Below are 13091 nucleotides of genomic sequence, written 5' to 3' on the forward strand. Positions count from 1 at the left end.
CAGGGAGTGAAATTTGTCCCTTCCCACTGCATACACCTACCTCCATACCTGAGGTCAAAACAGCATCGGGGAGGGCAATGGGTGTTTTTAGAGAATGAACTGTCTGAACCATTTTTGGTACCTACTTTGATCTGAAATGGAGGGCAGAAGAGTGTTAAACTTCTGCTGCTTAGAAGGAGCCAGTCAGAGCAGATGCTGCAAACTGCTCCCCGTGGTGGGACGTGTCCCGCTGACGGGTGGGACGGTGCCTTAGCCCATTGGGATGCGTCAGGTTCTGCACATCCAGGTGGGACGTGTCCCACCAACAAGTGGGATGATGCCTTAGCCTGACGGGGTGCATCGGGTGCCGCGCATCTGGTGGGACAGCTCCGGTTGTGCCAGAGGCCGAGGTCGCCTCGCTGTCTGCCCGCAGGAGCATACCGAGCCCCCGGGGCTGCACCCCTGGCATCCTCTTGTCTCCCTGCTGCCTGCTCCAGCCATAATTTCTCCTCCTAACATTAATTCAGGCCTTCACCGTACCCCTTGTATAACACATTTCCGCAGCACAGTGGCCACCCGAGGAACGGTGCCCGTTGGTGTGCAGTGAACCTCCCCAGCAGCCGTCAGGACACCGAGGCCACAGTGCCAGGGAGCCACCAACCGTGCTAGGAAGCAAGGGGAGCTTCTTCCCCATTGACCCGCTGGCCCTACGCTCTTCAGTGAACCCCAGCAGGCTTCTCCTGTCACGCGGCAAGATGGGAAGCACCCAGGAGGGACTGACATTGGTCTTCACACTCTTCACCATATGCTGCCCGCAGCCTGGCGGCGGGGGCAGCTGCTGCGCAGGCTCCCAGACCACCGCCGTGGGGGACCAGGGGAAGCCTTGTGGAGGCTTCCCTTCAGGGCAGATCTCTTTGGGAAAGAAAAACAGCCAGCCGAGCTTGAACGACGCAAACCGCAGTGCTCACTCCTCGCGTCCTCGCCTGACTTGTTGCTCTCGAGGCTGAGTTACCATCCTTGCAGCTGAAACCCAGCGGGCGCAAGGGAGAGCCCGGAGCCGCTCAGCGGCATGTGCTGCTCCGGGCTTGGCCACCTCGGGGCCATGGACCCAGCAGGCGCTCCTGCTCTTTAGGGCAGCAGGAACTGTACTGGTCATTTTCCCACCCTCTTCTTGCCTCCGTGTACATCCCCGTTGAGCTGGGTCTGGAAACAGGCCATGAGGCTCTGAACAGAGCACCAGCAGGTCTGTTGTCCCATCTTAAACTGGTGACAGGTTCCCTCAGGTTCCCCAAAACTGGACTGAAACAGAGCCAAAGCCTCACTAGGAGTTTTTATTCCATTCACAAACCAGTTTGACTGATTTTTTAATAGTAGGTCAGCACTAAATGAAATTGTATTTGAGCAGTTTTATTGTGACTGACTGTACTAACCAAATACGTGACCCCACTATTGCAAGCAGCAGGGTCAGCTATGGCATTAATTCTTAAATTTTCCACATATAATGCTTGTGTTTATTTTTCGGTGCATCTTTCATTGACATACGCTCTTGCTTTCTTGGTCTCTGGGTGACTGCATCCACTATGTTTAGCAATAAACTTTTTGTGTGAAAAAAGAAGTAACTCAATGAATTATAGCAAGCTAGATGCCTACAATACTGTACCTTGACAAAGAAGATAAAGTGATAAAAATTTGAGTCATGAAATTCAATACAAGAACAGAAACATTGCTGTCAAGAAACAGAAAATGTGCTTATGTAACATTTAGCTTCAAATGGTTACAGCAGCTGTTGATGTTAACCAGTCATAACAGCTCATGGAAGCACTAAAGAACGATTCTCACTAACAGCTGTCAAAAAAGAGAATTTCCTGATGCACTGGGCGAAGTTCTGGTATAAGTGGTATTCAGGAGTTGCTCTGGATTTACACCACCATAGCTGAGAACACAGTTATAGCTTCCTCTAGTTAATTGTCCAGAGAAGGATGCAGAGCAGACCTGATTAATTAATTAGATCTGTAAAGACAAAGGAGCTGCGTATAGAAGGGGCTAATGCATTCATCTATAATGAACTAGTGTTGCAGTGAAGTTATCTTTTGTGGAGAACAGCTTTACCTATGCACTATAATTTATTCTAACTGAAACAGAAAGTTGTGCATTGCAATATTTCACAACAATCTGGAACACTCATTTTAGAGGGACAGCTATGGCATGATTTTCTTTGAGCCATAAAGAATATAGTAAAATATTGTTAGAGGTTGCTTTTCAGACAGTGATCCTGAAGTGCTTCACAATTGTAAATCACTGGAGCCTGTTCTAAGAAGGAAGAAGAATTTTGTCACTTCCATTTCATGTATGAGATAACAGAAGAACCTGAGGCACAAAACAAATGTGCACAAAGGAAAAAAAACCCACAATCTATACCAAGCAAAAAGCAAATCCCTCAGCCCTCCAGTGAACGCTGGGCAGGCTGAGCCTTTGCCCCTGTACTGCCTACACCAGCCAGGCTTTCAGAAACTGGTCATTGGGCAAAGGGCTCTTGATTTAGTACATCACAAGTCTTGTGAGCTATTAATTACAGAGTGCATTAATTGAATGGCTCTTAAATGACTCCTGAGATTAACTTACAGTGTTTTCCTTGTTTTTGCTTTTGCAGCCCACCAATTTTCCCTACAAGGAAGAGATCATGTCTGTGAACCCGACCTGTCTGGTTGTGATTATACTTCTTTTCATAAGTATCATTTTGGCTTTTAAGGTAAGTGCATTACTGTGTATATTTACTTCTGGTCATGGGTGAAATGTCCCCTGCTGGGAGACCTGGCTCCAGAAGGGACCTAGGGAACTACAGACCAGGCAGTCTGAGAGCTTTACAAAGCAAAGTGATAGACACTAAAAAAAGAACAGGTTTAAAAAAAAAATCTCATGGACAAACACATGAACATATATGCCATAATGGGGAAGGTCAGCGTGGCTCTTGCATAGGGAGCTAACGCCACACAAGCCTTTTAAGGAGTGGAGGATCCTGTGGACAAGAGAGAGCCTGTGGATATGGTCTTCCTGTTTTTTCAAAAGACTTTTGGCAGAGTCTTTCATCAAAACCTTAAAAAAAAAAAAAGATGTGTAGGGATAAGCAGGAAGGTCCTTTCCTAGACTGTAGCTAGGAAATAGGGGGTAAGGATAAATTATCAGTCTTTACAACAGTGAGACCCATGCAGAGTGTGTGTGTATGTGTATATATATATATTTTATGTATATATATTCATAAATGATCTGGGAAAGGGGATGAAGATAAAGTGACAACATTCTTTGCAATAACATTCAAAATAGGGAAAAGAAACAGCCCAGAAAACATCACAGAAGGGTATCATGGCACTGAGTGACTGAGCAATAAAATGGCAGATGAAACTCTATGATGACAAATTCTAAGTGATGGCATAGGGGAAATACAATCCTTGTTTCACACACACTACAGTGGACTCTGAACTAAGCATGACCACTCTAAAAAGGGATCTTGTAGTTATAATAGATAGACCTGTAAAAATATCAGGTTAGTGCTCAGTCATGGTCAAACAAGTAAAGCAAATGTTAAGAATATCAGAAAAGGAATAGAAAACAAACCAGAAGTCATTACTATGCCAGTTTTGATGTCTGCAGTGCACTGATGTTTCGAAGCAAAAGTTCACTCCTGGTTGGTTGACCCAGCTCAAAAAGGATGCTGTGGAGTTGCAGGCCCTGTCTGCAGAGACAGAAGCAAAAATGATCAGAAGTAGGCAACAGTTTCTGTATGAGGAACAGCTAGATAGATTCAGATTGTCCCTCCTGGGAGGGAGAACATACAGGACTATCACACAGGATGGCTAAGGGGAATAGGGAGCGATTTATTTGCTGTCAGGTGAAACTCAAGGGTGGGGGTGGAAGCGGCAGGTTCCAGGCGAGGGGAGGTGCAGCTTTGCCCAGCGCAGCCGGAAAGGGCTCGTGGGAAACCCCCGCACAAGGTTCACAGCACAGCAAGGTCGGCCCCACCTGCTGTGCAGGCCAGAAGCCCAAAAGGAGCTTAAAATAAGATTAGACAAATTCACATATGAAAAAAACATCGCCTACGGCTCAAGTAGTCCCCGAGCTTTGGGCCTCTGGAAAGTATCCTAGTAGTCTCATGCTCTTCCACAAGTTTCTTATAGCGGTCACTGTCAGAGACAGGGTACCGCACTGCATCTACCTTTGCTCTGGCACAGTGCCATCAGTCTTGTATTACTTGTGTTGGTTTTTTTTTTTCAGAATAGTTATTGCCCTAAATCATAATCTGCAGAGCAATTATGCTTTAGGTTAGAGAAGTCCAGAAGTGGCAGGATGACAGCTGGGATGTTGCTTACAAACAACAGACTTGACATTTGAAGGGAAAGTTATTGTGACAAAAAAGGTAGATTAAATTATTGAAACTGCTTTGAAATAGAAAACAAAAGATAGGGTATTTTAAGATGCCGTTGAAAGTGACACTCACTTTTTTCTTATGGCTTAGAAATATAATTTAGCCTGCTGGCTTTGCGTGAAATGTATGTGCACAGCAGTACAGTTGATTTTGTTTGCACCTTTAAGAAATATTTATAAGTGTAATAGACCTGTCAGATGACACAAGTGACATTTTCCTTAAAATTCTCATGTGCAAGGATTACCTCCTGTTTATCCCAAATGAGTCTGATATTTCACTGGATAAATATGACAAGGTTGTCTCAAGCTTGTAAAGAAATGCAACTAAAATTGAAATGGCAAAAATGCTTATTACAGAAACAAAGAAAACCTAAGAAATTGATAGCACAAAAGTTATTCTGTTTTAAAGTTGCTAGCACATATTCATATTCTTATTTCCAAAAACACAAGTAGCTAGTTGATTGAAGTATTAATTGATATCCCATTCTTTTATTCATTTGAACTCTTTACAGCCAGTGTTATTACAGACTCTTGCTTTTCTTAATACTCATTCTAGCACCATATTATCGTGCAAATGAGTCACAAAAACTATGACTCACACAGAAACAGCCACTAAACTCCAGTTAGCACTGGCATTTGAATTTGAATTTCTTGTGTTTCCAGAAGAGCTGCTATGCAGATTTATGGAATCTGCTACATGAAAAGAAAGCTGGGTACTATTAGATGCATCACACTTTATCACTGATAGATTTAACAGATAGCTCCAGGTTTATATACTGAAACTGGAAAGGTACTGTGCATAAAAATATGCTTGAGCTCCCTCTGGATTTTGACCAGAAATAAAGAGAGGAACCAAAACACTGTAACCTAGGAAAAGCTACTTTAGGAAAAGCTGTATTCAGTTGGTGGGAAATATGAAACAGAATCACATAATTCATCAAAAATATTTGGCATCATGACACTTTATTTCAGGACTGGCTACATACAAAGGAAAGCAATACTGAGCAGAAATCAAGATACAGATGTATTAGATGGTGACTTTGTGCTTTGCAATCATGGCATTGTAAAAAGGGCAGGGAGGAGGAGATAGATAGTAAAAATTAAAGCCAGCTAACCACGCAGAAGCACTTGTCTTTTTAATCTTAGTTACTCACTTGGATCCCAAGCAGCTAATGGATATTTCAGGTGCTTTCACCAAGCAGAATCTTTTTGAAAACAGAGTGGACCAAAATATGTTATATCACTTACTGTGTTTGTCTAGAAACTGAACCAGAGTTACATACCATGAAATATAGGTGTTTCCTGTATGGCTGAGGGAGGACATTCAGCAGCATAAATGTATTTGTATATATGTACAAGGAACTTGGATGGCATATAACCAACACAGTGGCTTTTGAATCGCACCCTTGTCTGCAGCTGGTTTGGGGAGCAGGGCCACGGCTTCCTTTGGCCGTCCCCAGCCGCCAGGATAGAAAGGGTGAGGCTTCAACCTCCCCTCCCAGCCAGGGCAAAGCCCCCAGTGCACAAATGGACCAGACTCAGGTGAGCACAAACACAGCTATAATAAACCCTTCCCCAAGCTGCCCTGAGTGTTCCTCGGCTGCAGAATATGGCCTCTCTTCTGTTCTTTTTCCTTCTTTCTTTTTCTGGAAGAGGTGGTTGCCAGGGAGGCAGCCCAAAGGTATTCCAGTTCTGGGAAGCAAGCTGACCTCCAGCACAATGAATAGTACACTGGTCTCTGTAATATGCTTATAGGCTGCATGAACGAACTGTTGAGCATGGGTATGTGACCACTCTGTGTGTCCTGGTGTCCTCAGCAAAGAAGAAGGTGTGACGCAGAATGAAGTTTTGTGCTCATCCTGAGAGATTTACTATCTTAGTGTGGTGGGATCCTGCTGGCAGGGCTAACCCTGGCCTGTGGCACATTGCCCTGGCAAGTGGAGCAGCAATCATGACTGTGAACACAGGGCTCCAGTGGCCAAGCTCTGATTCCTGCACCCAGGAGCAGCCAGCACCAAGCCAGGAGATGTTGCCACCCTCTTGACAAAAGGCTGCTAGAGGTCCCAGCACTGGGCCTGCTGGCAGCAGAGTACTTACAAAAGATGCAGGAAGCCTCTCTAAAGCATGGGTCACTAGTTTTAAGTTACATACCCCAAATATGTGAGATTGTGAGATAGCAGATGATGCCCTGGCCCATATAAGCTGCTATTTAAAAACTTGTGGGCCAGTGGTTTGGTTTTATATTAATTCTTTTTCAATCAGTGCAGCATTTCTTTGCAGTTTTAAAGAATGGTTCTTGTTCAGCAGCCTTTTCATACTCACAAGGAATACTTTCTATTGTGCTGACAAGGTAGATTTAATTGCAGATTTCATCAGTATAGCAATTTCATAAATCTGTGTTGTTTCTTCTGCTGCAACATTGAAATGAGAAATATGAATGGCTAACTGGTCTCTCGTTAGCACCCCTCTGAGACCTTCATGATAAATTTCAGTTTGTGTAGCAATCTTTATCTCATTTTTATCAGTAATAAAGACCAGCCGAGTTTTGTGAATAGACAGAAGATTCAGAATAAATGGAGTCTAAAATAGTACTCTCTGCAGACAACCCTGACTCTGAGCACCTTCTGTCAGATCCATGGCATTTGCCCTGTGCTTGGCTGCTAACTAAGGAACTGCCCAGAGGGCTGATGCGACCCAGATCGTCCGAGGTTCTTCCTTGCTGTGTTGCAAGAAATGGCAGGATACAGGAACCTCTAATTTCCGCAAACCTGTTGGTCAGCAGCTGGTCAGGCACATGTCTGATGAGTAGGAATTGTGCAGTACATTAGTATTGTTATACATGCTTAACAAGTGCATATGAAATAACTGTTGTGAGAGGCAGGGTTATAAAATTTTGTGGGTTTCAGTTCCATAGAGGCTAAAGTTATTTACTGCCTTTGAAATGGAAAGATTGAAAGCTGACAGAAGTAGGCATGGTGCCTGTTTCCACACTAAGCCCTTCTCATGCACCCGTCCTTTCAAGTGGTCACTACTTCATTGTGCTCCTCTGGAATAAAGGCTGCCACCCCAAAATGAGTCTGTCTGCAGCCTGTGGTGTGGTAGTCATGAATACCACTAAGGGTAAGACTGAGGTCATTTAATGCCTTTTAGGGCCTATTCCAAATGTGAACATTGGTCTCCCTAGAGAAGACCATTTTACTGTGCTGTCCAGCCACACATTTTAAAGCAGTATTTGAAGCCCCACCCAAGTCTTTGAGGAAAAAATTTTGTAACTAAATCAGCAATTCCATGTAATGATGCAGCAGCATCACTATAAGACAGTGATTAGGAACAAGTTTAAAGAAAAAGTTATAGGGTTATCATTACATCTTGAGCAAAATGAGTTTCCATGAGTTGTGATTAGCAGGCCAGGAACACATGTCCAAAGTACTTGGACAGTGAAATGCTCTGAGCTGCCTCTATTCTCAGATGTATGCAGGTCAGTGTCCTGGAGCCAAATGCTTGCTGTGTGCTAACCGGTGACCTCTTTAATTCAAGGGCTAAAATAGACCTCACCCACTGAAAAACAGCCCTTGCATTCAGGCAGCAGGGCAGACCAGAGCTAGAGCTCAGGGATGGAACAGCTGCACATGTATATTGTGGCGTTAAACATATTTTATTTACCACATAAAACAGAATGAGAGAATTAAAAAATAAATCTCATGTTAGCTTCTCCCAGAAGCCTATATTATCTGAAACTGACCACCTCTAAAACCGGATTTTAACAAAAGAAATACAGAAATTTGTTTGCAAATTGGTAGCCTTAATGGACAAGGGTTTCTTATAAAAATGGGTTCAGTGTCTCCACAGAAGTCTACTGTATTCAGTGCTCCGTTGTCTCTAGCTCTTATGCCTTTCTCAGTGAATAGTATCTGAGCACTGAAAGCTGTTGAACTACTTACTATTATATATAATTAACAGCAATGGCATTTGATTCTACAAAAGATTCAATTCCTCATTTATATGCCTTTACACCAGTTGTTTCAGTAGCCTATGGCAGGCTTTTATAGCCCGTAATTTGGGGTGTAGAGCCAGTCTAACCTTCCCTTAGGGCTCAGTTCACTCCAGAAGTCTTTTGTCCTCTCCATTTGGTGGTAAAAGTATTGTCAAAGTCGGTGACACAACTCATCCAGGACCTGTAAGACGCCATAAAGAAGAGGAAGCAAACTTACTAGATTTCAGCCAGTTCAGCCCCAGTGGAAAAACTGCTTCCTGATCTGCAAGGAAGCAATCAGTGAGTCATGTGCATCCTGAAAAACACAGCTCCTGTGTGACAGCTCTGGAGCGGGTGGAAACACAGGGCAGCTAAAGAGGATAAGAGGCTTTTGGAAGGTCATCAGTGCAAGTGAGTCACAAAAATATGACTCACTCTGAGATACACATGCAAATCCAATCAGCACTGGCAGTTTAATTTGCACACACTATGTCTGTGAAAGAACTGCTATGCAGAAACTACTAATTAAAAAGATAAGTTGGGCACTATCAAAGTGCATTTCTCTCTCTGTCACTTTCTTGGGTGGAGAAGCAGAAAGCACCAGAGTGACCCACTTGCTTAGTCCCACCAGCTTTGTCCCTGGCATGCTGAGGATCTGACTCCTGCTCCTCCACATGTGTTCCTGCCTCCTGTCTACCTTCCAGCCTCTCTGTTCGTCTCTGCTGGCCAGGCTGGAGCCCCTCCTGCTGGCAGAGGAGATGATGGATATGAACATTTTGCTTAATCAGTTAAAAAAAATGGAGGCTACTAGTTCATTGCCAGGCAGCAACCCTATCCTGAGCCAAGTGAGCTCCAAGAACAAAAACAGTGAAGTTTATGGTCCTATAATTGGATTACTGCTTCAATAACAACTTTTGTGCGTTATACTGAAAAAAGTATTTGTAATAATGATTAAAAGGTCAGAAATAATTTCAGATTTCAATAAAAACTGTTACGCAGGCAATTTTCTCTGGTCAGGCACAAATAGTCAGACACCAGAGCATTCCAGTCATATAGAATACATTGAATTACTGCCTGATTAAGTGAAACAGAGTAGCAAAACAATGCACATGATATATGGGATTGTCAGCTTCTTAATCACAGTCACTGGCCAGCCTTCCACTCACGAGGAAAGGCAGGGGTTCCTGTGACTTGGTTGATGGTTCTTCAGTTCCTACCTTGCTTGTGTTCTTTTTACTGAGATTTGCTTCCACTTTCTCAAAATTGGTTTCTGTTTACTTTTTACCTTCTTTCCTGAGACATTCTGCGTCTGCAGCACCTTCTTCTGTTTGTCATGGTCTGACTTATACTTTGTTTTATATTGTGAAACTACCCCCCTATTGGTGTGCAGTATCCTATGCACAGTAATGAGACCTCTGATTGAACTCGCATCTCTCTGTATTTATAGAAAGGAGTAAAAAAGAAAGCTAGCATACATGACCTGCTCATTTGAGCAAAACAGACCGTATATACACAAAAAGGTGTTACTTTGGCTATATTCAGGATGAAAGAAATTGCCGTTTGTTTTCAAAGCAATTAGTCTATGCTAAATTGAATATACTACTGAATATGCTGTAGTATTAAATATCTGGAATAGTAAACTTCACTCAGATAGGTGTAGATTATAGTATCTACCTAAACTGAGTAACACTTAGTCCAACACATTCTCCATAAACTCCTGCTCAGTAAGAGGTAGGGTATCAGAATACTTAGTGAATCACTACACATCCTTACAGTCAACTGTAACAAGCAAAGTCACTATCCTGTGTTTCTGTCAGACGCATATTCTTATTTATATCTGTACTTTACTGTTTAACTACACTGGTTCCTAAAAGGAGCTCTGAAGAGCATGTTACTCTGCTCTGCACGCCGCACTGCTCTGCCTGTTCCTTCTATCACTTAACATCACAAGAGATTTAGGCAAGCACACAATTTACATTGCATCATGGAAAGCTATCTTTGTGATATGGCCTTTCATTAAAGGCATGGAATAAAGAGTAAGAAACTGAGATTTCTCTAGCAAAAGGAATAATTTAATAATCATATGTACCCTTTTTCCCTAATAACTATTTTTTGGGGGGGAAGGAGGGGAGATTTTGTATGGAACATGCAGTAATTGTGCTTTCCTTCTGTTCTTACTGTCAAACCAGGACTTTTAACCAGCCCAGGTTCGATAATTTACAAAGCTATAGCAGAAAAATCTATATGGTTTATTTTCTGCACATAATAATAAATCTCTTTTCTTTGCAGGGTTACTTGATAAGCTGTGTGTGGAACTGTTACCGATACATTAACAGTAGAAACAATTCGGATGTGTTGGTTTACATTACCACCAATGACACTGCGGTAAGGATGTTAGGATGCAGAGCAAACATTATGTCTAATAGTTTGCATTTAATATCTTTATTTTCTGTTCAGTTCTGACCCCTTAATCATCTTAATTCCCTTGAGAGTCCTCATCTGTTGGGTGTGTTTAAACCTGACATTCAACAATGTAGTGTGCAGTGGTTACAAATGGCATCTATTGCCAAAATACTGGTTTTATTTTATGCATATAGTCTGATAAAGAATCTGTGTTAAACATAAACTACAGCTAATCTAGTGGATCCAGGAATGACCTTCAGCTCTGAGCTTCCCAGGTACATGATAATCCCAAGTCAAGCCATGAGCTGGCACAGTCTCCCCACTGCTGTGAGGAGCAAACCCTGATCATTTAGACTGGGAGACCATCCCATGACATGTCCCAGGTGGAGCTATGATATGGACAGTACCAGGACTGATTAGGACCAGGGCATGCCATCGTCCACACCTGCTGTGAAATGTGGATTTAGTTGCAGAGACTGTGATTTAGTAGTACACTCAGCAATTGGTGTAGTGTTTTACATCATCACAGAGAGGGTCTAAAGTAGGTTTAAACCAATGCAAAGTCAGTGATTCATCTCCCAGCACATGACGTTTTTTGCACAGTAAGGAGACAGAACGAAACAAAGTTCAGCATGAAGGAACAAATCAACAGATTTTGACCACAAGGAATGGGAAGGCGTCAGTTCACTTCACAGTAATTTAGCTCTGACGAATATTTAGAGGGCACTACTACTAGGCCATGTCTTGCTCATTGTAGAAGGCAATACAGAAAGAAAGAGTCCCTGGAAAGTGCTGGTTCTGTTTGCAGTGATACCTCTGCAGAGCTGCTACGCATACTCAGGTCCACCGAAGCCCTGCACTGAGAGCACTACGCCAGATTAATCCTTGGGGTGACGCCCCTGGTTTATGTAAAGAGGAGCTTTATATAATTTACATAACAGAATTACAGCAGCATGAACTTAGTCCTTTAGATCGTCTGGGTGAAATTTCAGGACTGCATGCCTCAGGCTTTCCAAAAGCATGGGTGGCCTCTGCATGTTGAGGTATTAGAGCACAACTTTAAACCCATTATAATGAATGATTCCTGTCCAACCACGAGGATTAGACAACCACTACTTTTTTTACATAAAAATTGTAACTCTCACATAGCTATTTGTCCTCAGTACCTGCAGCTTTAAGAAAAGCATCAGAAGTTTTGCAGACTATGATCAGGGCTGGCAACCAGGACATTTAAGTATAAAAATATGGGTTTATTGAAAGCTAACTGAAAGAAATACTACTTTCTTTACTGGAATCTACTTTGAGTAAAACCAGGAGTTTTATGTGAAATAATTTTGACAGCTCTTTTGTTCAGCCCATACGTAGTCGTAACAGCTTCAAACACTGTTAACTTTATAATCCACAGAATTGGCAGGCTTGGTTGTGGGAGATTGTCAGCTGATTTATTTATGAAACTAAAGTTAACAATGTTTTTGAAAGTTTCTGTAAAACCACCTATCCCACTGTTGCCTTTGTAAAGCAGAAGTCTCTGGTTTTCAGAGACGCCTGGTTACTGAAAATCTCCTTGGTACTTTTGTATTTATTAATTACCAAAGTGACCTCAGCTGCCTCATCATCCTTAAAGCGTTTATAAGTGCTTCTGTGAGGAAAGGAAGTCGTATTATCCTTTTTTACAGATGAGACATTCTTGCACTGAGAGTTTAACTATGCTTATCTTTATCTTACAAGACTGCTATGGCAGAGAGGCAGGCTTTGAGAAACATTCTGAATTCCTACCTAGTGTCCTGACCATTGGACTCTCCTTCCTCAATATTTGCATTCTGTTAATGTGAATATGGTCAGAATGTCATGCTTTCAGGTGTGATGGATTTGTTGTTTGTTCTTTATCAGCAAGGTCAGTATGATGCCGTTAGAGCAGGTTCCCTAGAAAGAGCTCTTCTGGAATTTCGCAGCTAACTTCACCAGAAAACGCTTGTTCATCAGGACAGGAAGGTGCTGCTGGGGGAGAGCTCCTCAGGCCCAGAGCCGGATGAGAAAGCCAGGGAGAAGCAGGAGGAGAGACAGACACAAATGGCCTGTTTTTTGAATGACTTATTCAGGATAGAGGCAAGCCAGACTCAAACCCTTGTCTGACTGCCTCTCTCCAGCCAGCGCATTGCAGTCAGGGACGAGATGGAGGAGCCGACGTGCTCCGCAGCAGGCCCCTTTCTTTCTGCTGCTCATTGCTGAGCTTCAGTTAGGAACGACAGCTTGTCGGGTTAAATCCCAGTTATTTTCCATTGTGAAACAGAAGATTCTTCTTCCCTCTTTTCACCCC

General features: G+C 42.8%; 1 protein-coding gene across 2 annotated transcripts in view; it reads left to right on the top strand.

The window, feature by feature from the left end:
* The window catches only part of LAPTM4B (lysosomal protein transmembrane 4 beta), a 61691-nt gene that overhangs the window by 30947 nt on the left and 17653 nt on the right, over positions 1-13091 (top strand). For both annotated transcript variants that reach the window (XM_013941903.2, XM_013941904.2), the window contains exons 5-6: positions 2630-2728; positions 10661-10756. In XM_013941903.2, the coding sequence (XP_013797357.1) occupies positions 2630-2728; positions 10661-10756 (195 nt within the window). The remainder of the gene's footprint in view (positions 1-2629; positions 2729-10660; positions 10757-13091) is intronic.

This window comes from Apteryx mantelli, chromosome 2 (genome assembly GCF_036417845.1).
Source record: "Apteryx mantelli isolate bAptMan1 chromosome 2, bAptMan1.hap1, whole genome shotgun sequence".
In the NCBI taxonomy this organism is placed as follows: domain Eukaryota; kingdom Metazoa; phylum Chordata; class Aves; order Apterygiformes; family Apterygidae; genus Apteryx; species Apteryx mantelli.